General features: G+C 51.5%; 1 protein-coding gene across 1 annotated transcript; it reads left to right on the top strand.

Moving 5' to 3' along the window:
- Positions 1 to 3,065: 3,065 nt before the first annotated feature.
- On the top strand, positions 3,066 to 6,173 carry C2cd4c (C2 calcium dependent domain containing 4C). Its single transcript, XM_057772478.1, has 2 exons — positions 3,066 to 3,316; positions 3,721 to 6,173. Exon 2 carries the CDS (start codon positions 3,749 to 3,751, stop codon positions 5,015 to 5,017), a length of 1,269 nt encoding a protein of 422 aa, XP_057628461.1. The 5' UTR covers positions 3,066 to 3,316; positions 3,721 to 3,748; the 3' UTR covers positions 5,018 to 6,173.
- Positions 6,174 to 25,181: the final 19,008 nt, after the last annotated feature.

Below are 25,181 nucleotides of genomic sequence, written 5' to 3'. Positions count from 1 at the left end.
ACCCACCCACCCACCCATCCACTCACCCACCCACCCATCCACTCACCCACCCATCCATCCACTCACCCATCCACCCACCCATCCATCCATCCACCCATCCACCCACCCACCCACCCATCCACCCACCCACCCATCCACCCATCCACCTATCCACCCATCCACTCATCCATCCATGTCTTTACCCATCCAACCTTCAGCCCTGTCCACACCCACCCACCCTTTTATCCACTTACTCATCTACCCACATACCAACTCATCCATTCTTCCCACCACAGTCTTCAGCAGGGATGAAAAACTATCTCAGACATTGATCAGCAAGTCACCACTAAGTGTACTTTACAGATAACACCTAGGGAGAGGACTGTTTTGGAGTCCAGGCAATCTGGACGGCTTCGTTGCAGATCGCTGCTGATCCTGGCGTGGAGGGCATAGAGTTGTGGGCAGAGTGAGAACATGTAAAGAGGGCCTGTGTGTGTGGAGCTGGCATGCCCAGGGATCAGAATGGTGCCCAGGGGTGGAGGACACAGGACTGAGGAGGCATGAGGTCCTAAACTTGATTTCCAGTGAGAAGAGCCACTCTGGCGGGGACAAGAATGTCTGGGGATTGGATTCTGGAACCTGGGTCAAAGAGGTCTAAACTAGCTTTGTTCAGTCATTGGTGAATCCGTTCATACACTGTTTTTACAAGGTCCAGCCCCCTCCAGCCCCCCCCCCCGAAGTCCTGTGTCTGGTGCCTCTCAGGACGTGTACTCACTCCGCCCTGAGTTTAGGGACCTCAGGTCTCACGGTGCAGGCTAGGAGATGGATGCTAGTGACCCACCAGAGACCCACGTGTGGTGAGGGATGGCCGAACCGCCAGGCTCCATTATCTTCCTGTCACCGAGCTGAGCCATGGGTGAAGGCAGCTGTGGCCAACCCTCCTGTTTAGGACTCAGGCTCAGTTCTCCAGGAAGCTCAGGTGCTTGGCTCTGGGGGATTCCACCCCCATCCTACCCTTCACACCAACTACTCAGCAAATGCTTGCCCTGAGGGATCTCAGATGAGTGTGCCACAGTTCTGAGTCTGAATTCTGGGGGTTTCTTTCTCTGGCGTGCCCATAGGTCCCTTACTCTGAGACAGGAGGCCCAGCTTCCTGTGGGCCTGCCACGCACTGCTCATGTCTAAGTAAACAGGCTGTAGGGCAGGAACCGTCAGGCCCTTGTGACCTGAGGCAAGACTTCTCTTGTTAGAGCTGTGTGGGTACAAAGATTGGCACCAGATCTTGAGCCTCACGCCTTTGTTGTATATAGCACTGCATTGTGTTTTATGTGTATGAGCGTTTTGCCCTGCGTGTATGTCTGTGAGTCATATGGGTACTAGGAACTGAACCTGGATCCTCGATGAGAGAATGTTCTTTTTAAGCACTGAGCCATCTCTTTAGCCCCAGACAGGAGCAAAATAGCACACAGACCTCTGAGAAAGACCCCTCCCACTGACCCTGGGGGCTAAGGTTGTGCCCAGCAGGAGGTGGCACAACTCAGAACTGTAGGAAGAAGCTGGATCAATACCACCTGCTCTAGGAGCTCTCTCCAGCATGAACTGAGCCTGAGTCCTAGATAGGAGGGGGTTGGCCACATCTGCCTCGGCCAGTGGTTCTGCTCAGAAAGAGGCAGACGGCTTTGTTGACCAACAGGCTCCTGGTCGCCATCTGCCAGCTGGAAGGGCTGGGCTCCCTCCCTGCAGGGTGGGGTCCACGGGGGCCAATAGGGTAGGGGTGGAGACCCACTTCCAGATAACTTTCTCCATGGCTTCCATTTCTAAGCTTCCGAACATAACAGGGTGCAGGGGACAGCCGCTGGGCTCAGCTGCTGGAGTCCTTTGCTGCGAGGGTCCTCAGCGCCCTTCACTAAGAGCTTGATCGCCTGCAGAAAGCTTGGGAAAAAATTCCAGCCAACATCTCTTAGGCTCTCCGGGACTCTCAGCAGTGGATAAATGTGGCCTGTGGAATCACTGAGGTGGCAGAGGAACAGAGAGTTTAGAGGCACACAGCAGCGAGTGCGTATGGCCACAAGATTCAAGCTCCAGCTGAGCAGACCAAGGCAGCCTGGCTCCTAGGCACTGTGACCCAGGAGGTGCCCGTGGTTTGAGCCCTGGCTTTACCTTGCCAGGACTCTTTATCTGCCATGGCCAATGGCAGTTTCTTCCATTCCCCTGTAGATTTCCTGCCGCGGGTTTTTGTTTTTATTTTTGTTTTGTTGGTTTGAGACAGGGTTTCTCTGTATAGCCCTGCAATTCACTCTGTAGACCAGGCTGGCCTCACTCACAGAGATCCGCCTGCGCCTGCTTCCTGAGTGCTGGGATTAAAGGTGTGCGCCACCACGATCGGCTTGCTACGGTAGTGTCATGGAGAGCCACATACCCACACTGCCATTCACCTGCTGAGCGGCCATGAGAACCCAAGATGGAGAAAGTCATTTAGAAGCAGATTGGGACTCAGTTCCCAACTCCAATCATAACTACTACGCTCCTCAGAGGTGAGGGGCGGTGCCCAGACCGGAAGTGGTACAGCTTGCCCCAGCTGGGTTCAGTGCCACAAACCCCGCCCCTCCGCTCCCCATCCAGTCTGTATCTCAGTCTAGAACCAGAGGCCCAGATCAGTGCTGTGGGGTCCTGCTCAGGACCACAGGCGATACAGTTGGTATCAGGAGGTTCAGCCCAGAGCCCAAGATCCGTCCCACACAGCTGGATCCGCCCCTGGCCGTACGAGTGGGTTCCCCTCACCCTCTCAGCGTCCCCTCCTTGTGCCAGACAATTGATCCAATACTACCGGCCCCCCCAGGCCCCGACCAAGAAAGTCCAGCCTCTCCTGCCAGCCCCGCCCCTTCTTCAGGCTCCACCTTATTTTAAGCAGGAGCCCCGCCCGTCATCCAACCCCGCTCCCAGTCCGGTCCTACGTGCAGACCCCGCCCTATTTATATTAGGAACCCCGCCCCCGATTCTCCACCCTCGGCCAGTTCCGGGAGGCCCCGCCCCTGCCGGACTGCGGGGCCGCGGGCGCGCGGCCACATTCGGAGGAATACGGCTTGGTGGGCGGTTTCCCGCGCCGGGCGCAGAGCTGGCCCCTGCGCTGCCGCCTCGCTCGCAGCTGCGCCGGGCCCGCAGCCGAGCCTCGCGTTCCGGAGTCGCCGAAGCCCGCGGCAGGGGAGCCCCGCGCGCTCCGAGGTGCCCAGACCCCGCGCCCGGAAAGCCGGGGGCGCGGTCAGCTCGCTGCGCGGGACCCAGGACGGCCGCCTCCCCCCCACCCAACGCAAGGCGCAGCAGCTGAGCGAAGCCACAGGTGGGTGGCAGCTGGGGGCGGGGCCGGGACAGCTCAGGCCTGTGGTTCCTGGGGGAGACCCCGGCCCTTCAGGTGGGTGGGTAGGTGTGCGGAATGCAGGCTGGGGCCAGCTGGCCTGGGAGGCTGACACTACTCAGGGCGCTCCAAGCGCTCAGCGTGTCCCTGCATTACGCTGGCCTCGACCCTGACAGGTGATGACCACTGAACCAGATGGCAACCCCATGGGGCCCTGGCAGATGACCCCCTCCCCCCGCCCCGTGTAAAGAGCCGGCCCCTAACAGTTCTGACAATCATCTTACACCTGGGCACAAATACCAACCTCTTGGTAACCCCAACAGGTCCCACCCTCTGACAGGTGGCCTTTGAGTACATCTGTCACCTCTGATCCCTATTTCTTTTCTCAGACTCCCTGGTCTCTTGCCTGTTGTCCTCATGAGAAAAACCAACATGTGGTTCTTGGAACGGCTTCGGGGGTCTGGGGACAATGGAGCCAGCCGCGGGGTGGGTGGCGAGGCTGGGGACAAGGCCTCCAAGGGTCCTCTATATAGCAACGTGCTGACGCCGGACAAGATCCCCGACTTCTTCATACCCCCCAAGCTGCCCTCTGGCCCTCCAGAGGCCGAGGGGCAGGCAGACCTGGGCCCATCCACTTCCGAGCAGAACCTGGCTTCACCTGGGCCCCGCCGAGCACCACGAAGCCCCCGGCTGCCTGTCAAGTTGGCCTCAGAGAGCAGGAGTCTGCTGAAGGCAGCCACACGACACGTGATTCAGATAGAGAGCGCAGAGGACTGGACCGCAGAGGAGGCCACCAACGCCGACCCCCAGGCACAGGGTGCCATGTCGTTGCCCTCTGTGCCCAAGGCTCAAACATCCTATGGCTTTGCCACACTGGCTGAGAGCCCCCACACCCGACGCAAGGAGTCCCTTTTCCACAGTGAGCACGGGGCCCTGGCCCAGGTGGGTTCCCCTGGTGCTGGCCGCCGGCGAGCAGGTGCCAAGGCCAATGGGGGTAATGGGGGACCCCGGGAGGCTGGAGGGGGCCTGATGAGCCCTAGTCGCTACTTCAGCGGCGGGGAAAGTGACACGGGGTCCTCTGCCGAGTCCTCTCCCTTCGGGTCCCCTCTGCTCTCTCGCTCTGTGTCGCTGCTCAAGGGCTTCGCCCAGGACAGCCAGGCCAAGGTGAGCCAGCTGAAACACTCGGTGGGCCGCCATGGCTCCCTGTCTGCCGATGACAGCACCCCAGATACTAGCCCAGGTGTCCGTCGCCGCTTGACCCGCAAGGCTACCCCGGAGCCAGGCCCCGAGTCTGGCCAGGCACCACGTGGAGAGCACACAGTGCGGATGGGCACCAGGGGCAGCGTGAGGCTGCTGGCGGAATACGAGGCGGCTCAGGCCCGCCTGCGTGTGCGCCTGCTGGCGGCTGAGGGTCTGTACGACCGGCCTTGTGATGCCCGGAGCATCAACTGCTGCGTGGGGCTGTGCCTGGTGCCCGGGAAGCTGCAGAAGCAGCGGAGCACCATCATCAAAAACAGTCGCCACCCCATCTTCAACGAGGACTTCTTCTTTGACGGCCTGGGTCCAGCCAGCGTGCGCAAGCTGGCCCTCAGAATCAAGGTGGTCAATAAGGGTAGCAGTCTCAAGCGGGACACAATCCTGGGGGAGGAGGAACTGCCACTGACCTCGCTGCTGCCCTTTCTGTGAGGTCACCGGCTCCTCCCCCTCCACATCGGAGTGGGTGGGGGCGGGGCCTGCGGCCCTGTGTTTCCCTGGGTCTCTCTTAGTGGATTGCTCTTTTCATAGGAGATGGGCTGCAGGCGCAAAGCATTGCTCTGCCGGCCGGCACCCCTCCCCCTTCCCACTCCGTGATACCTCTTGGCCCTTTCATCTTGAGTTGTGGGGTTCTTAGCGGTCCCAGGATCCTGGGTACCTAAGGCAACCGGTACCCAGAGATTAGGTCCCCGAGTGGGGGCTGGCCTATCTTTCCCCCCTTCACTGCACCGGGGTGTTTTCCGTCACAGTCTGGTTGCTACACTCAGCTCAGATGCTCTGAGAACCCCTCGTCTGTGGGAGGTCATCCTCCCTGACCAGGCTGGCTCCAGGTAGACCCAGCCTCTCAGGTTCTGGGGCTGGTGTTCCATTCTGTCTAGAGCTGGGGAGACTAGAAGTGCGTTAGGAGCCGAGGGTCGCAGGGTCTCTTCGCTGTTGGCTCTTTGGCGCAGGATTCTCTCCACTCCTGCCGACCAACCAGAAGCACCTGTAACCCAGAGCTTCTGCCTCAAGCCCAAGACTCCCTCCCCATTCAGCAGGCTACAAACTTCCTTCCCAGGGTGCCCCTTGCTCCAGAGTGTAAATAGGCTTTGGTGGTGGGTGGGAGGGACAGGTCTGGGTTCTGTGTGGTTTCCCTGCATAGGAAGCCCTCCTGCGGTAGGATCCTGGCTCCCGGAACTGCTGCTGCGTTCTGCACAAACTATGCCTCGGATTAAATGGACTGCCTGTTGGGCCCTGGTGGACCAGGAAGGGCCCGGTGTCCTTCCTCTTTTGCTATCCTCAAACTCTAAAAGCCCAAGGCCCTCTAGAGAAGAACATGGAGCTGATTCTTTAGGGACCCTTTAGGCACAGCCGAGTGGCACCTTGAAGTGGACTCTTCCCTGTGCCTGGTCCCCACAGTCTCTGGAACTGGGGCACAACCAAGACCTGGGCTGGTCAGTTGGGGTGATGGACAGAAGGGCGCACGGATCACCTGCTGTTTTCTGTTTCCCATCCCCTATGCTCCACAGGGTCCCGTTTTCTACACCCTGCACTATTCGATATCTTTGTGTTTGCAGTTGACTGTGTGCGCCTCTTTAAGACGCCTCCCCCAATGTGTTTGTTTATAATGCTGTTTTTAGTGCAGTAAAGGTGTTTGGGGAGTGCGGGGGTGCAGGTCTGCTTGCTTTGTGTTTAATAACAACATAGTTTCGCTGTGGATGGTGGGCGGGGAGTGGGGAGCCTTGGGTGAGGAAGGCCTTTCTCACACTCCTACTCTCTGTCACTTGGGACTGCTGGACAGAGAGGGAGGGAGGGAGGGAGGCCCCAGCCTGTGTGATCAGGGACTCACAGATCCAAGTGCTGGGCCCTGTCCCCACCCTGCGTCCACATCAACCCATCCTGTCCTCACCATAGCCCAACTGTCTGGACAGGGTTGAGAGTAGAGCCTAGTCAAACTGCGGTCCTCAGAGAGCTGTCTCCGTTTCCTCCATTTCCAGGTCCTGCCAGACGCCTAAACCAGGAACTGACCTGGCCCTGCCTGGCCCAGTGAGACTCAGGTCTTGAGGCTGCTTCCCCGGGGTGGTAGGCACTTCCTCCAGGAAGCCCTCTGGAAACAGGGTTTTCTCTGAACTAAGTCACTGTGTGGCTATGCGTCTGACACCAGAGTTGGGACAGGATCATCTAGTCCTTGGGGGTCACCATTCCCCATGCACACATGTCGAGGACGTCCAGGGCGCTGGATGAGGATGCCTTAGATGGTCGCAGACTGAGGAGAGGAGGTTCCACTGCCCCTCATCGTCCTGCTGCCCCTCATCACCTGGCTACTCTGGTCAACATGGGTTCCTGTGGGTGGGAGGGACCCATGCTAAGAGGGAGAGCGACCATACTGTGGCCTGTGGCCTTGTGCTAAACCTGGGCATGAGTTACAATATTAGAGGAAGGAATATGGGAACTTTGTGACCATGTGTGGAGGGCTGGCTGGCCGGTCCTCGGCTACAGAAGGGAAGTGAGCAGAGCCCAGGCTGGGTGTCCTGATGGCGGGAGGGTCAGAGCCCTGGATTAAAGGCCTCCTAGACTTTCAGGATGGGGCACAGCTCCTGGTGTCCACCCTAAGGCCCTGCGGCCTCTCTAATACCCACTAAGGACCTCATGTCCCTCTCTGCCCAGGACATGATCCCTGTGTCCCTCTGATCCTAGGACAGGGCCCCTGTGTCCCTCTCTGCATAGGACATGATTCCTGTGTCCCTCTCACCCTAGGACAGGGCCTCTGTGTCCCCCTGATCCCAGGACAGGACCCTTGTGTTCCTCTGACCCCAGGACAGGATCTCTGTGTTCCTCTGACCCCAGGACATGATCCCCATGTTCCTCTGACCCCAGGACATGATCCCCGTGTCCCTCTGACCCTAGGACAGGGCCCCTGTGTCCCTCTCTGCCCAGGACAGGACCTCTGTGTCCCTCTCTGCCCAGGACATGATCCCTGTGTCCCTCTGACCCCAGGTTATGACCCCTGTGTCCCTCTGACCCCAGGACATGATCCCTGTGTCCCTCTGACCTCAGGACATGACCCCTGTGTCCCTCTGACCCTAGCACAGGACCCCTGTGTCCCTTTGACCTCAGGACAGAACCCCTGTGTCCCTCTGACCTCAGGACATGATCCCTGTGTCCCTCTGACCCCAGGACATGATTCCTGTGTCCCTCTGACCCTAGGATAGGACCCCTGTGTCTCTCTGACCCTAGAACAGGGCCCCTGTGTTCCTCTGACCCCAGGACAGGACCCCTGTGTCCCTCTGACCCTAGAACAGGGGCCCTGTGTCCTTCTGATTCCAGGACATGATCTCTGTGTCCCTCTGACCCCAGGACAGGACCTCTGTGTCCCTCTAACCCCAGGACAGGACACCATGTCCCTCTCTGCCCAGGATAGGACCCTGTGTCCCTCTTTGCCCTTTAGCCAGTTTGGCTCACTGCCCCAGGGCACACAAGTCCTCTTGCTGCCTTGGAATCCGCAGCAGCCGCTGCTGCCAGTGACCAGAAGACCAGTACCGCCAAGGCCGAGGTCCTGGGATGTGTTACTGGGGCCACTGGGCGTCTTCTGGGCCACTGTATGCCATTCCAGAGCTAATTTCATCTCTCAGATGACACCCTGATACCCTGTGCGACTCTGAATAGATCCCTGTCTCTGTGCACACTTGTGTGTTTGTGTGTGTTTACCTGTGTCCTTATGTAATGTGAATGTGCCCCTGGATGGCTGTCTCACCCTGCGTCTGTGTCTGGCCGGGGCTTCCCCACACCAAAGCACATCAATGGTGTAGCGTGAATTCTAGTTGCTTTTCATAAAAACCTGGAGCCAGATATTAGGGAGTAAAACCTGAGAGATCAGAGAAGCAATGTGGCCAGCCACTGGAGAGACCTTTTACCTCTACCAAATCCTCAGACCGAAGGGGCAATCCCTTGCTCAGATTGAGTCCTCTGACTGACTGCTTCAGACTGCATCTCCAGACTGCAATTGTCTCCACCAAACGTCAGACTGCATCTGAGCAGCTGTCTCCTCCTGCCCTACATCCCTCCCTCTGCCCAGCCATGTCCTTTATGTCTCTACCTCCCTCGTCTGGGATTAAAGGTGTGAGCCACTGAGCCACCGCTGTTTGTCCTCTAGTGTCTTAGCTCTGCACTCTGGTCTCAGGTACGCTTTATTTGTTTTTTTTTTTTTTGGTTTTTCGAGACAGGGTTTCTCTGTGGCTTTGGAGCCTGTCCTGGAACTAGCTCTGTAGACCAGGCTGGTCTCGAACTCACAGAGATCTGCCTGCCTCTGCCTCCCGAGTGCTGGGATTAAAGGTGTGCGCCACCACCGCCCGGCTGTTTTTTTTGTTTTTTTATTCTTTTTTAATTAAAATTTCCACCTGCTCCCCATTTCCCATTTCCCTCCCCTCCTCCCAAATATTGCCCCCTCCCCCCAAGGTACGCTTTATTTGTTAAAACACAAACAAGATATCCCTACACATAGGTCCTGCATGTCCATCCCGTCTCTCTCCTGAAGATGAGAGCCCGTTTGAGCCTGGTTCCTCTCTGCTGCCTAGGAAGACATGAGGGAGCACGGACGGCGTCCAGGGTTGCCTGGGAGAACTTTTCTCTGCCTTGTACCCAGGACACTCAGGCCCCTCCGGTCTGTGGTGATGACACAGGCAGGTGAGTGAGCACACAGCCCTGCCAGCATGGCTTCCATTTGAGCTGCCCTGCCTTGAAGATGCAGCGGCCATCCAGGTCTTCATAGGTGAAATCTGAAGCCTCTTAGTGGACTCCACACACAACGGACGTGCCTTCTTCAGAGGGGACCAGCGTAGAGGGAAGAGGAACTGAGGGTGAGGGTTACGTCCATGCTGGCTCCCTGGGTCCAGCTATGCTTGAAGCCCATGACTGGGCATCCTTGCAGCTGAGAAAGGCACTATGTCTCTCTTGTGCTCCAGCCTGTTTTGCCAAGAATAGCGGCGCAGTGGCCTCATGACTGAGGGGTGAGGTCCCTGTCCTGGGGAGCCCCAGGGAGAGGCAGACAATGGATACAGCTCCAGAAGCCTGGGCTGTGGATGCTTGGAGAGCTCGGGAGGAAATGAAGAGGGCATGAGCCTCCTGCCCGAGATTTGTGTAAGGCATTGAACCAAGGAAGGGCGCGAGGAAGGGCCACAGGGATGTCTGCTTGATGCCCTGCTGGCCCTGCTCCCCAGCTTTCCAGGATCTCCAGAGCCCCACCTGCTGTGTGCTGCGGCTGCTTAAGGGGCCTCCCTTTGTCTCCATGCTCCAGCTTAAGCCTCTGTTTTTCCATTTGACTGTGTGGGGTTCCAGCTGAGCCTGTGATTGGTTTGGAAAGCCTGTGTATGGTCTAGAGTAACCTTGGGCTCCCAGCTCAGTGCGCTACACTGCAGTGGTAATGAACACAATCATATTAGGTGGTAATTGCAGGTTGTCTGAGACAGTGGCTCCCTGGATGGCGATCCCCCACTTCCCTCCATGCTCTGGGTAGGAGGGGCCTCAGCCATCTCAGCTGACTTTGGGTTTCAAGCTGCTGGAGTTGTGGGGTGGTGATGGCCGCATAGCGATGATTGTGGTGTTTACAGGGTGGTCTGTGAGCTACCACCTGACATCCACTTTACAATGGGCTGCTATAAGCGCCCACCCTCAGGGCTGCAGACTGTAGGACTCAGGTTCAGGGCTGCTCTGTGTGCAGCCTTGGCCTGTATCCTGGCACTCTTCTATCCTGATGGAGGTGTGAGAGGGATAGAGACTTATTACACATGGCACTGGCTCTGCTCACCGGAGGGCCCTGGTGGGAGTCAGTCTTTCCTGTTGTCGGGAGGGTGAGAGGGCTGGGCTGGGCCTGGCTCCTGGGAGGGAGGTCTGGGAAGTCTCCTGGGAGTCTTGACTGACATGGTGAGGGCTTTGGGTCTCAGGTAATCAGTCTTGACTTGATCATACTGCCTTGGCCCAGAATTCACGTGCCATGCTATGCCACGTCAAGCCACACCACGAGAACCTCAGTCTAGGATGTAACAAGAAGGCAGCAGGGATGTTTTTGTCCCTTTCCAGGCTCTGGGTTTTCTTAGAAAGGAATGAGGTTTTCTTAGAAAGGACCTGTGACCTGTCGGCCACACGATACAGCCAGCTGCGGCAGTCAGTGCTCAGTGCATGCTGGCTGCACACAGCAAACCATGCCTTCTGTGCAGACAGAAGGGGCTCCGTCTGCATTCCTTAGCTGGTATTCAAGTCTGGCTCCGGAGTCTCTGGTAGAAGGTAGGACCCTGTGGGGACTCATGTTCCCGGAATAGTGTCCCAGATGACATCCCCAACCCTCTCTCAGCTTGGGCAGATATGCCATGATCCCCATGGCCAAGTAACAGCAGGATGCTTTTTTTTTTTTTTTTTTTTTTTTCTCATCTGCGCTCAGTTAGGTTCCAGAGAATCCCAGGACAGTGGCTGGCTGTGGTGTCTGTTAACACACAAAGTGCGTGCTGGTCACCAGGCTCCTTCTGCACCCCGGCTCCTCTCTGCTCTTCTCGCCCCAGCTTCCTAAGAAAACCTGTCACCTTGGCCACACGCTGTCTTGGTTCTTCTCTTGATTCCTCTTGATCTCCTGCTCTTGGCTCCTGGTCCCATCTCTTGCTTCTCTCTCGTCTCTTCCCCACCTCTCCTCTATTCTGCTGGCCATGTTCAATCTGCTGCTTTGACTCTGCTCTGTCCTCCAGATGCCGATGACTGAACTCTCCGTAATATCTACAGTAGGAACCATCTCTTGACCATGCCTCCCAGTGCCCATATCCTCATTCTCATTCACTCTTCGCTTACTCTGGGAACCTGCCACCTGCTGAGGGGAGGTCCAGGCAGCTGAGTGGCCATCTGGCAGCACACAAGAGCCTAGCCTCAGTGGGACAAGGGATAAGGGCCCTGTGTGCCTGACCTCCCTTCAGTCCAGTGCTGTGTCACCAGAGAGGGTGAGACTAGGGGCTTCCTGGAGCGGGAGGGGACAGGAGAGGGAGCCGTGTCCGTAGCAGCAGGGAGTGAAAGGTTGGGTCCTGAGCAGGGATAAGCCTCTGGGCATAAGGTTTTTAAAAATTTATTATTGTTATTATTATTATATCATTCTTGTTAGGTTTCCTGGGTTTTGGCAGCAGATGAAGAAAAAGGAAAGGGCTTGGTGCCTCCGAGGTGTGGTGGGGGAGAAGGTTACTGTAGATACAAGGGAGACACAGCCAGAGGCAGGGGCATGACCCTAAGTCGGGGAGAAGTGGAGGAGGAGAAGAGAGAGGAAATCAGGTGCAGCAGCCACGAGGTTCAATCGAGAGCAGGGTCACCAAAATGGCTGGATTATATAGGGAAGGCCAGCCTAGCCCCCTAGGCCGAAAAATTTAGGGTAGGGACTGGATATGCCAGCCAGAAGGGCCCTGTAACAGGGAGGGACTGAGGGATGCTGGGAGAACCTGGAGGCCAGGTCTGCTTTGATATGTTAATGGACACCTCAGCCTTTTGTCCTGGGGTTGAAACCTAACAAGTATTATTATTTTATTCAGGAGGCAGAGGCAGGTGGATCTCTATGAGTTTGAGGCCAGGCTGGTCTACACAGCAAGTTCTAGGCCATCCAGGGCTGCATAATGAGATTCTGTCTCAAAATATATTTTTTATATTTATGTATTTATTTAGTGTGTATATGATGTGTGTATATGGTGTGTGTGTGTTTGTGTGTGTATATGTGTATGTTTGTTGTATACGTGTCTGTTTGTATGTATGTGTGTTTGTATGTGTGTGTGTATGTTTGTATGTATGTGTGTTTGTATGTGTATGTGTGTTTGTATGTGTGTGTATGTATGTATGTATGTTTGTGTATATGTGTTGGTATATGTGTATGTGTGTCTGTATGTGTGAATGTATATGTGTGTTTACCTGTATGTATGTGTGTTTGTATGTGTGTGTGTGTTTGTATGTATGTGTGTGTTTGTATGTGTATGTGTGTTTGTACGTGTGTGTATGTGTGTATGTATGTGTGTGTATATGTGTTGGTATGTGTGTATGTGTGTTTGTATGTGTGAATGTATATGTGTGTTTACCTGTATGTTTGTGTGTTTGTACGTGTGTGTATGTGTGTATGTATGTATGTGTGTGTATATGTGTTGGTATGTGTGTATGTGTGTTTGTATGTGTGAATGTATATGTGTGTTTACCTGTATGTTTGTGTGTTTGTATGTGTGTGTGTTTGTATGTATGTGTGTCTGTTTGTATGTGTATGTGTGTTTGTATGTGTATGTGTGTGTATGTGTGTATGTATGTATGTGTGTGTATATGTGTTGGTATGTGTGTATGTGTGTTTGTATGTGTGAATGTATATGTGTGTTTACCTGTATGTTTGTGTGTTTGTATGTGTGTGTGTTTGTATGTATGTGTGTCTGTTTGTATGTGTATGTGTGTTTGTATGTGTGTGTATGTGTGTATGTATGTATGTGTGTATATGTGTTGGTATGTGTGTATGTGTGTTTGTATGTGTGAATGTATATGTGTGTTTACCTGTATGTATGTGTGTTTGTATGTGTGTGCGTATGTATGTATGTGTGTTTGTATGTGTGTGCGTATGTATGTATGTGTGTGTATATGTGTCTGTATGTGTGTGTATGTGTGTTTGCATGTATGTATGTGTGTGTGTGTGTGTGTGTGTGTGTAAGTCAGAGGACAACTCATGGGAGCTGGTTCTCCCCTTCCACCACATGGGTCCCTGGGCTCAAACTTAGGTTGTCGGGCCTGGGTGCAAGGGTCTTGCCAGCCCAGGCAATGGGTTTTGATGATATTTTAAAGGATTCCTGCTGTGGGACAATGGTCTTTTACCATGTAAAGATTTATCAGTTGTATTGCTTTAATAAAACGCTGATTGGCCAGTAGCTAGGCAGGAAGTATAGGCAGGGTGACCAGATAGGAAGTAAAGGTGGGGTGACCAGAACAGGAGAATTCTGGGAAGAGGAAAGGCCGAGTCTGCAGTTGTTACCCAGACACAGAGGAAGCAAGATGAGAATGCCTTGCTGATAAAAGGTACCAAGCCACGTGGCTAACAAAGAAAAGAATTATGAACTAATTTAAGTTATAAGAGTAAATAAGAAGCCTGAGCTAATGGGCCAACTGTGTGTTCTAGCTGTGGGACCAGGTGGGACAGAACAGCTGTGGGATCAGGTGGGACAGAACAGCTGTGGGACCAGGTGGGACAGAAATTTCTGTCAGCAGAGTTTCCAGGCTCCTGTGGTGTAGAGTAACCACCATTATCTACTCCCAAACACACAGATCTGGGCAGAGGAAGCTCAGCTGTGTCTCCACAGCACCCCAGGGTGAAAGAGCTGCGGCTTGTGAGGAGGCTGAGGAGTTACTGTGCTGCCGTCCCAACTGTTAACCCTGAGAATTGTCTAATTAAAGCAAGCTGTATTTTGTGTCTGAGCTAGCAGCCCCTGCTGGTCTCTTGGGGTCCTTTAGGCCACAGAAGTTGTTCACAGTGGTGAGGGTTGGTGGTTATACATTACTAGGAAACTACACTGAAAGGGAAGAGCATGGTAAGGAATCATGGAAAGGGGTGCAAGCAGTTTCCGTCAGACCTAAGAAACGGAACTTAATTACAAGTAGAAACCTTAACTTGCAAGAACCTAACACTGGAGCTTTCCTTTTTCTTTTTCTTTATTTGAGACAGGGTTTCTCTGTGTAACCCTGGCTGTCCTGGAACTCACTCTGTAGACCAGGCTGGCCTTGAACTTGGAGATCCTCCTGCTTCTACTTCCCAAATGCTGGGATTAAAGGCCTGCACCCCTGCCTGGCCAGGACCTTATTCCTAGCTGTCTTAACTATAAGCAGAACCCTTAACCTACGAGGTATAATCTTACTGTTCTGGTTTCATACAACATGAAGTGAGGGGCAGGTGGAACCCGGGGTAGTCATGGTGGGGGTAGGGGCCTCTGGGGACATCAGTGTTCTCGTTCACAGGTGGCGAGCTCCCAAAGGTCGAGTGCCCAGAACCATACAATGTAACGAGTGAGCAAGAACTGAGCAGACAGGGTCTAGAGCAGCGGCTTCCAGCCTGTGGGCCGTGGCCCCTTTTGGGTCAGGTGACCTTTCACAGAGGTTGCTTCATCTCAGATATTTAGCAAAGTTACAGTTATGAAGTAGATAGCACAGAAGCACTTTTACCGCTGGGGTCACCACAGCACCAGGAACTATATTACAAAGTTGCAGCATTAGGAAGGTTGAGAGCCACTGCTCCAAAGACTCAGCACTCATGGAGATCACTTATACCACCCAGCACAAGGAAAATGAAAATCATGGGGCAATGCTTCATACCCACAGATGTCAGCCAACGAGGCTGCTGGGAAACGGGACCGTCACACATGACAGCTGCCTTGGAGCAGTCTGGGGGGAGGGGCCCCTCAGGTAAAGGCAGATCAATTGTTTCTGCTCACATGTACATGTGAAAGGGAGGAAAGCCATCACAGAGCACAGAACTGTTCTTATCTGCATTGTTTACATACAGGGAATGAGGGACACACAGGTGATTGATCCACATGCTGGAACAGTACCCAGCTGTCTATACAGGGATGAGGGACACAGGCGATTGATCCACATGCTGGAACAGTACCCAGCTGTCTATACAGGGATGAGGGACACAGGCGATTGATCCACATGCTGGAACAGTACCCAGCTGTCTATACAGGGATGAGGGACACACAGGCGATTGATCCACATGCTGGAACAGTACCCAGCTGTCTATACAGGGATGAGGGACACACAGGCGATTGATCCACATGCTGGAACAGTACCCAGGTGTGAATAGGAGCAAGGCTATGGTACACACGCAGGGACCCTTAGTGTGCTATGATAAGTGAGAATCAGATACAAAAAGTTACTCAATATGGTGTTGGTGGAGGCTGCTCATCCATTTCCCAGACACTCAGACCCGAAATAGCCACACAGAAACTATTAACTGCAATACTGTTTGACCAATAGCTTAAGCGTATTTCTAGCTAGCTCTAATATCTAAATCCATTTCTATTAATCTGTGTATCGCCATGTGGGTTGTGGCCTACAGGTAACATTCCATCTGGCATCTGACTCCTGCATCTGTCTCTTGCAGAGGCTCCATGACTTCTGTAAGACCTGCCTTCTTTCTCCCAGCATTCAGTTTGGTTTTCCCACCTAGCTCTATTCTGCCCCATCACAGGCCAAAGCAGCTTCTTTATTCATTAACCAATAAAAGCAACAAGTATACAGAAAGACTTCCCACATCAGTATGGTGATGTGGGATTCCCCTCTGTATGCTGTGAATAGCACTGATAATAAAGAATCTGCCTTGGCCTGTGATAGGGCAGAGTAGAGCTAGGCAGGGGAAAACCAAACTGAATGCTAGGAGAAAGAAGGTGGGGTCGGGAGACTCCATGTAGCTGCCGCAGGGAACAGACATGCCAGAACCTTGCCAGTAAGCCACAGCTCGAGGTGATAACGCAGATTAATAGAAATGGGTTAAATTAAGATGTAAGACTTAGCCAATAAGAAGCTAGAGCTAATAGCCCAAGCAGTGGTTTAATTAATACAGTTTCTGTGTGGCTATTTCGAGTCTGAGCAGCTGGGAATGAAAAAGCAGCCTCCACCAACAATATGGGACTCTGGAGATGTGAGATCATGGCCGCCAAGGGCTGGGAGGACATGGGGTGACCGATCATGGGGACGGGACAGAATAGTAGAGTAAGGACAATGGTTGCATAACGCTGCAAAAGTGTCGTGGACCCGGAACTGAGGTGTACGATAGAATTAGCTTAATATCTGAATTCCACTGCAGTTACACAGCAGCTCACCAGTCTGTGCTGTTGTCTATTAATTAAAAAGTCGTAGGCAGAAGACATGTGGAACCTCAGCACACATGTCTGCACAGCCCTTGGTGGCGTTAGAATCCCCTTGGCTGTGCCTGTGGGGATTGTCTAGACTGGTCAGTCGAGGTGGCCCTCACTGCGAGTGTCTTCACCAGGGTCACCGTTGGGAGGAGAGGGTTTGTGAGGCTCACGCTTCCACATTACTTCATCACTGGAGGAAGTCAGGACAGGAACTCAAGCAGGGCAGATTTCTGACGGCAAGAGCTGATACAGAGACCATGGAGGGTGCTGCTTACTGAATTGTTCCCCGTGGCTCGCTCAGCCTGCTTTCTTATAGAACCCAGGATCAGCAGCTCAGGGATGGCACCACCCACAATGGGCTGGGCCCTCCCCCATTGATCACTAATTGAGGAAAATGCCTTGAGTCTTGCCTACAGCCCATTATTATGGAGGCCTTTTCTCAACTGAAACTCCCTCCGGCTGTGTCAAAATGATCTAAAACCAGCCAGTGCAGCTAAATACCCGCCTTTCTGTGTTTGGGGAGAGTCGACACAGCACTTCTCTCTCTGCTTCCTGACTGCACATGTGGTGCAGCAGATGCTATATGCTCCGACCAGCATGCTCCCCCATCATGGACTGCACTCTCCGAGTGTGAGCCAGAGCAAACCTCTCCCCTTAAGTCCTCAAATGTGAGCAGAGCCTAATGGGTTGTTTTGATGAATTTTTGGAAGAATATAAGGCTGGGGGAAACCCATAAGGACTGTGGAGGCCTGGCTCACCGGGTGTTAGAGGGAAACAAGGGCTAAGGGATTGTCCTGGCCAAGAGAGAACCTGAGTGAGGCTGAATGCAAAGACTCAGGACTGGAGAGATTGCTCAGTGGTTAGAACACTGACTGCTCGGGGCTGGAGAGATGGCTCAGTGGTTAAGAGCATTGCCTGCTCTTCCAAAGGTCCTGAGTTCAATTCCCAGCAACCACATGGTGGCTCACAACCATCTGTAAAGAGGTCTGGCGCCCTCTTCTGGCCTTCAGGCATACACACAGACAGAATATTGTATACATAATAAATAAATATTAAAAAAAAAAGTTAAAAAAAAAAAAAGAACACTGACTGCTCTTGCAGAGGACCCAGGCTAAGTTCCCAGCACCCACATAGTGGCTCACAATCATTTGGGGGAGGCTTCTGTCCCTCCCAGTCCTGCATTAAACACACAGAAACTATATTATTTAAATCACTACTTGGCCAATAGCTCCAGCATGTTTCTGGCTAGCTCTTATATCTTAAATTAACCCATTTATATTAATCTGTGTATGGCCACGTGCCTGTGGCCTACCAGCAAGGTTCTGGTGGGCTCCAGCCGAGGCATCTGTTTCCTGCATAGGCTACCTGGCTTCCCATTGACTCTGCCTTCTTCCTTCCAGCATTCAGTTTAGTTTTCCCGCCTAGCTCTATTCTACCAAGCCACTGGCCTAAACAGCTTTATTCATTAACCAATAAAAGCAACACATATACAGAAGGACCTCCCACATGAGGAACTCCAGCTCCAGGCGATTCTATGCCTTCCTCTGGCCTCTGATGGCGTTAGGTGCACACATGATGCAAGACACATATGCAGAGAAAACAACTATACACATAAAATAATAATTAAACAAATATACAAGTTAATATATTCATTTATATGACAGAGGAGGTTTCAAGACGAGAGACTCAGCCTGTGGTCCATTTATAACACACATAAATGCTGGCTGCACAATGCAGGTGTAGTGAGAGAGAACACGGTTGGGAAGAACGATATTCAAAGTGTGTGGCTTGGTAAGGGGATGGGGATGCTCAGTTGTCTACTTGACTACATCTAGATTAATTAAAACCCTAAGGGCCGGAAACCCCTGTATCAGGCTGGGTTTTGTTTTTGCAGGGGGTGGTGGTGGTGGTTACCAAGTAGGCTTAAATCAACCTGTTTCTCTTTATCTTCCTTTGGCCCCGGGGCTCATTGCCTTCCCCCCTTCTGTAGATCTTACTTTCACTGCTTCTCTGACTGGCTGGTGTCTGCCTGAATTCTTGTTTCAGGTATGTCCCTCGTTCCCTCCTCTTTCTTCTCCAGTTCTTTCCTTTTTCTTTCTTTCGAGCCCAGATTTCTCCCACTCTTTCTGCCTCCCAGTCCCTTCTATCTTTTTCCTGCCTTCCTATTGGCCAGTGAGGTCTTTATTAGACCAATCAGGTGCCTCAAGTTTGTGAAACAGATGCAACACATCTTTACATAATGAAACACACATCCTCACATCATTAAACAAATACAGCATAAACAAAAGCAACACAGCTTTGTCCAGTTAAAGTAATATTCAACAACAAATGCCTGTGAAGGACTGACCTCCCTCCCTTCCTTCCTTCCTTCCTTCCTTCCTTCCTTCCTTCCTTCCTTCCTTCCTTTCTCCCTCCCTCCCTCCCTCCCTCCCTCCCTCCCTCCCTCCCTCCCTCCCTCCCTCCCTCCTTTCCTTCCTTCTTCTCTTTCTTTCTTCATTTTTTGTTTTTTTCAAGACAGGTTTTGCTTTCTGTAGCTCTCTAGCTGCCCTGGAACTTGCTCTGTAGACCAGGCTGGCCTCGAACTCACAGAGATTTCCCTGCCTCTGCCTCCTGAGTGCTGGGTCTCCACTGTCCAGAGGGATTTTTCTTAATTAGATCATTCGAGTGGGAAGAACCATCTCTAATCCAGATCGTTGAGGTGGGAAGATCTGCCTTTAATCCAGGCCACACCCCTATAAAGGACATGGAAGAAGGAAGCGCTTGCTCGCATTCTCTCTAGCAAGTTCATTTCCCTGCTGGCACTGGAGCCGACTTCTTCAGGATTCCTGACTATCCTGAAGGCCAGCAGAGACGTCCTGCCTCGGGGACTGAGCGGCTACTGGGTTCTTGAACCTCCTGTTGGTAGACAGTAGTGTTGGACTAGGTGAACCACAGTCCACAAGCCATTCAGAGAAATCTCGCCCCCATGTGTCATATTCATCCTGTAAGTTCTGTTCCTCTAGAGTTCCTGACTAACACATTGAGGGAAAGAACACACACAGCTTTAAAGTTTCCGTCAAGGCACACACTGAAAAAGAGAAAGCCTTCTGCCCTACGGGATGATAGGCAGTGTGCCCTCAGGGCAAAAATCCATCAAAGCTTCCGATATATAAATGCAAACTTCTCTGAGAGCAGACAGCCTGAATCAAGAATGCGTCTGAAGGAGTTCCCTGCTGGACAAACCTGCTCAGGGAAACTTTTCTTAAGATGCATCACATCAAGGCTGCTACAACGCAATGTGTGTCAGAGCTGGAGGCAGAACTTGGCAGCATCACCCATGAAGTGCGGGTTTTCCAGGTATAAAAGGGGTCAGGGAGTCTTATACTATGATTCCGGAGAGTCAGAGCCAGGCAATGGGAGGTAGGGTTGGAGTCTCTGCAAGAAGGCTTTGAGAGGCCACTGTGGTGAAAGCAAAGTCTATGTATGTTTCAGTAGAGACCCAGGAGGAAGTAGATAGCGCCAGCATAGGGGAGCTGTAGGCACAGAGTGGGGTGAGCCCAAGAGAAAGGTTGCGTGTGTTTCAAGCGGCAGAGCTGGAGGGGTGGGGCTCCAGGTCCTCTGGAGCCCAGATGATTCTGTTATAAACCACAGATGCTGGACATGGGGCTGGCGGACTTGTTTGCACTCTGAGTTTTATTCTTATTTTGGTCTGGTAGATACAGATACTCACCATAGCCTGTCCTCTCCTGTCTGGGATGGAAATGTTTACTGTGCACTGTTGTGTCTTGGCAGGATGCAACTGTGTTTGATTGTATAGGCATTCACAACTAGGGATATCTTGGACTCTCCAAAGTGTTGGAGCTGTTAAAGACTATGGGTGACCTTTGAAATTGGATGGGATGCATTCTGCATTTCGAAATGGCCACGAACCTCTGGGGCAAGGGGAGAAAGATTAGGATGTAAAAGTGGTATAAGTTTAGGCCAAATAGACAAGAGGTGTGTGAGCACTTGTGGAGCAGGTAGCCTCTTGCGAGGGTTGTGTAGATTAGGTAAAGAAGACCCACCCTAAGTGCTAACGGCACCTTGTCTGGCCTGGGGTCCTGTGAGCCCAGCTAGTGCTACAGCCTTTGACCCCAGCGCTCAGGAGGCGGAGGCAGGGGGATCTCTATGAGTTTAGGGCAACCTGGTCTACAGAGTGAGTTCCTGGACAGTGGAGGGAGAAAGTGAGCTGAGTCCCAGAATTCATTATTCTGTTTCTTGCCGGGATACATTGCGGCCAGTGAGTGCTCCTGTTGCCATGGTTTCCCTCCATGATGGCCTGTGCTACGCAAAATATGAAGAAAAATAAAGCCTTTCTCTTTTAATTTGTTTTTGTTTGAGTATTTAATATTTTCTTCATTTTTTATTTGATGTGTATAGGTATTTTGCTTGCAGGTAGGTCTATGTTCTGTGTATTTATAGTGCCAACAGAGGCCAGAAGAGGGCATTGGATCCTCTGGAACCAGAGTTAAAGGTGATTGTGAGCGCCTGTAGGTGCTGAGAACCTAACCTGGGTCTCTGCAAGAATATCCTGTGCCCTAATGCTGAGCCATCTCCCCAGCCCAGCAGCGACGGTAAACTGATACAGCCCCAAGTGGAAGGTGTACAGTGACTGATCTGTCACGAACTTCAAAATCCATCCCATAATCTTTTCTTCATCCTACCACTATCTTCCCATCTTTCTGCTACACTCTTTGGATCCTCCCACAATCCTCCAACCACTGTCTTCCAACCATCCTCCCACTACCATCCTCCACCCCCCCACCATCCCCCATCATCCTCACCATCCCCCATCACACCCTCCATCATCCCCCACAATCCCCCACCACCCTCCATCATCCCCCACCATCCTCCACCACCCTCCATCATCCCCTACCCCCCACCATCCCCCACCACACCCTCCACCATCCCCCATCCTCCACTCCACCATCCTCTTCTCACTCCCTGTCCTAATTTTCTTTCTTTCTTTCTTTCTTTCTTTCTTTCTTTCTTTCTTTCTTCCTTCCTCCCTCCCTCCCTCCCTCCCTCCCTCCCTTCCTGTCTGTCTGTCTGTCTGTCTGTCTGTCTTTCTCTCTTTCTTTTTTCTGAGACAAGGTTTCTCTTTGTAGCCCTGGCTGTCTTAGAACTCATTCTGTAGACTGGGCTGGCCTCAAGCTCACAGAGATCTGCCTACTTCTGCCTCATGAGTTCTGGGATTAAAAGTATGTGCCACCACTGCCTGGTTAGCTTGGCCTGAGGTATTCAGGGGTTAGCAGAGGATGGGTTATCTTGGCTTGGGACTGAGGTAGTCAGGGACTAGCAGGAGATAGGTTAGCTTGGCCTGAGGAAGTTAGGAGTTTAGTTCTCACCAATGGCAGGCAAGGGGTTAAATATTCCTTCTGATCTTTGCCCTTGCAAGACTCTCTTCTCCCTTTTACCAGAAACCGGGCTGCTCCCAGCAGCTCGGCCCCATGAGTAACAAGTAAGTTTCAATCTAAATGAGCCATTGGCTTTCCTGAAGCCTAAACCCTCCACAGGTCCAGCACCACCCCCAGAGCAGATGATAGCCAGATACGCCAGCTAAGCCCCAGTGGCCAATATGAGGCTGTACCCCACAGCTCCAGCGTCACCCCCAGAGCAGATGATAGCCAGATATGCCATCTAAGCCCTGGGCTGGGAGTATTCCTCTCTCCACCAGCCATCCTGGGCCATCCACGTCTGGTTGGGAGGGATAATGATGGCAGGTGTTGTGCGCAGCCTGTGGTCTCCATAGCGACTACTGCTCATTGCCTTACCCGCTGTTTAGTCATCTGCACTCAGGACGATTCTGCTCTAGGGGATCCTGGGTCCTGTTGGGGTCACGTGTGTTTCTCTGAACCAGGGGAGCTCCCACCATGGAGTGGGATGGTCACTTCCCCGAGTGACAGAAAGCCTAACGCCTGTTAATAAACTTCTCTCAGATGGAGCTGCTCTGCGGCCACCCTTGCTGAATGAGACCTTGGTGGGCTGGCTGCGTCCCCCTCAGGCCCTGGGTGCTGAGTCACCCTGGCTCATTTTAGATTCTCTCTTTCCACCTCCCCCACTGGGACGACTTAATTTAGTCTGAGGCGAGAGCCGGGCGCATGGCGGGAAGCCCAGCTCAGCCTGGTTCCTCTCTGGGCGTCTCCATAGGAACCAGACTGTGCTGGGAAGTGCCAGGATAGAGGACCACACTGGAGATGGGTTCTGCCTCTGGCTTCCTGAAGCCTGGGCTTGTGGGTGCTCATGACAGCCATTGTGGGAGCCTCCGCAGCTCCAGGTCCCCTCTGACTCCTAAATGCTGACCTGGAAAGAGGTGGAAGCCCAAGTGTTGTGACAGGGTTGTTAGCTCGCTCCTGCCCTTTCTTCTTCTTTAGAGCAAGGTCTGGGATGTTCTACCTGTGGGAAAGAATTGTAAAGTCCCAGGACAAAAAATAGCCCCCTTTCCCCCTGTGATGGTGGAAGATACAAAATAATCCCACACTAGTTCAGAATTGTGTATAATAAAGGGTTATTTGTTTACGGGAGACTCACAGATCACTGACCTAGATCACAGTCCTCTGCATGAGTAGGGAACAGGAACAGAGTCTAGCAGCCGGAAGTGAGAGCCAGAAGCAAGATAGCAAGCCCAGGCTTCACAGCTGCACTTATAGTGTAAAAGACTATGCCCAAGTGGGCTGGTATCTTAAAGGCTATTGGCTGAAGGAGTGGAAGGAGCTCCACAGCACCTTCCCTTTTTGTTTAAATAAGAGAGTTCCAAACCCAATAAAAACTATATACACTAGGAATAGATATCAAGTATAAGATTAGAATTACAACCAGCATAAACAATATTAAGCAAGGAACATGTGCTAAATGTTTTAACAGACATTCTATCCTAAGGAGTCTAAGTCTTGTACTGGAAATGACTTGACTTGATCATGAGAGGAAGGTAACTATGACTATCTCATCTCCAGCCCCATCGAAGGCCTGAGAAGGAGATAATGTTACTTGAGTAGGCAGGAAGTGCAGTCAAGCAGCTTCCAAAATGCACAGTAGATGACAGAGACAACTGGCTCCTTGGGCGATCACCCAAAGTCTCATTTGCAATGTTGAAGCAACCAACTTTGGCTAAGGCCTGGAGTAACTGACAGACCGTTTCCAGAGGCAGGAGCGTCTCCAGAACTGTCTCACTCTGTCTTGGCAAGTCTGGCAGTCTTTTTCCTCGCACCATGTTTGTCTGGACTGACACCATGCACATTGTCAGTGGTTGAGGCATGGACAGTTCCCTGCCCAAAGGCCAGTTGTGCCAAGAAGAAAACAAGCTCTAAGTGGAGTGTCTTTGGTGCTCAACATTCTCTCGGGAAAGATCGGTGCTGTCAGGAGCAATCCTGTCTCATGTCAACAGAACCCTAAGTTATTTAAATGCCATGTTCTACAGATTTTTGAAGTAGTTGAATATTACCTAGCTAAGCAGAATAAAATCTTTTTGTGTCTAAAGGACCTAATTAGTCTGACTAAAAGTATAACAAACATGAATGACTATTGACCTATAATACTTAATAGTTATATAATTTAAAGCCTAAGACCTCATATTAGAATATTAAACAATCTTTAAACAACTGTGCAGTAAAGGAGGACAATGACCTCAAAATGTAAACAATGTATAAATAACTTGATCAGAGGTAGAAATATATAATGCAATATGATAAATATATCCTAAAATTATATTAATATACAAAATGTCTTAAGCAGAGGTAGAAACATGCATGCATACAATCTGACAACATAACTTTGTATAGGTGAAAAATATTGTAAACAGAAATAGGAGCATATTCAATATAACAAATGTAATTTGAATTTGTATCAATATATAAAAATCTATACCAATGTAAATTGCCCATAAAGAATAGCTCACAAGTGTTCACTCTATTACTCACTATTATTATTAGTAGTGTGAGTAAGTTCACACTTATCTACCTATTATCCCATACAATTTTTCCTCTTGTTTTTTTTTAAAATATTTATTTATCTATTATGTATACAATATTCTGTCTGTGTATAAGACTGCAGGCCAGAAGAGAGCACTAGACCTCATTACAGATGGTTGTGAGCCACCATGTGGTTGCTGGGAATTAAACTCAGGACCTTTGAAAGAGTAGGCAATGCTCTTAATCACTGAGCCATCTCTCCAGCCCCCCTCTTGTTTTTTTTTGAGATCTTTGGGCCTACATAATTTCCATTCCAACCTCAAACCCTACACGAGTAATAATCCACCCCTAAGTGGTGTCTCTAACCGTGAGGACAAACTTTGTTGGGAGAGGAGACATTGTCTTCTAGAATTGCTTCCTGTTGTCATGGGGGCGACGTTCTCTCTACGGGATCCTGTAAAAGTAAAACGATGCTTAAGTTTCAAGATTGCTGTTTTGTATAATTGCAAATGGTCTCTGAGTAGTCAATAGGTTCATTTGTTTGTTTGTTGTTTAATTCTTATTTGGAGTTCTGGCCAGAATGTTGTAGGAAGGTGCACCATTTCCACAGCTGGTACAAAAAACCAGTCTCATAGTAGTGCTATCAGCATCATGACGTCATATCAACCAGGTGGAGTCGTTGTTGTGGGCCCCATCTTCTTCCTGGAAACTTCAAAGATTACTGCAGAAAAATTTACTGTTCATACTTGAAAACTTAAACACCATTCCTATAGACATATATTTAATGAAAGATACAATATAAAC

This window comes from Chionomys nivalis, chromosome 6 (assembly GCF_950005125.1).
Source record: "Chionomys nivalis chromosome 6, mChiNiv1.1, whole genome shotgun sequence".
Classification (NCBI taxonomy): Eukaryota; Metazoa; Chordata; class Mammalia; order Rodentia; family Cricetidae; genus Chionomys; species Chionomys nivalis.
Note: the sequence above shows the minus strand (reverse complement) of the source record. Positions and strands in the feature narration are given on the sequence as shown.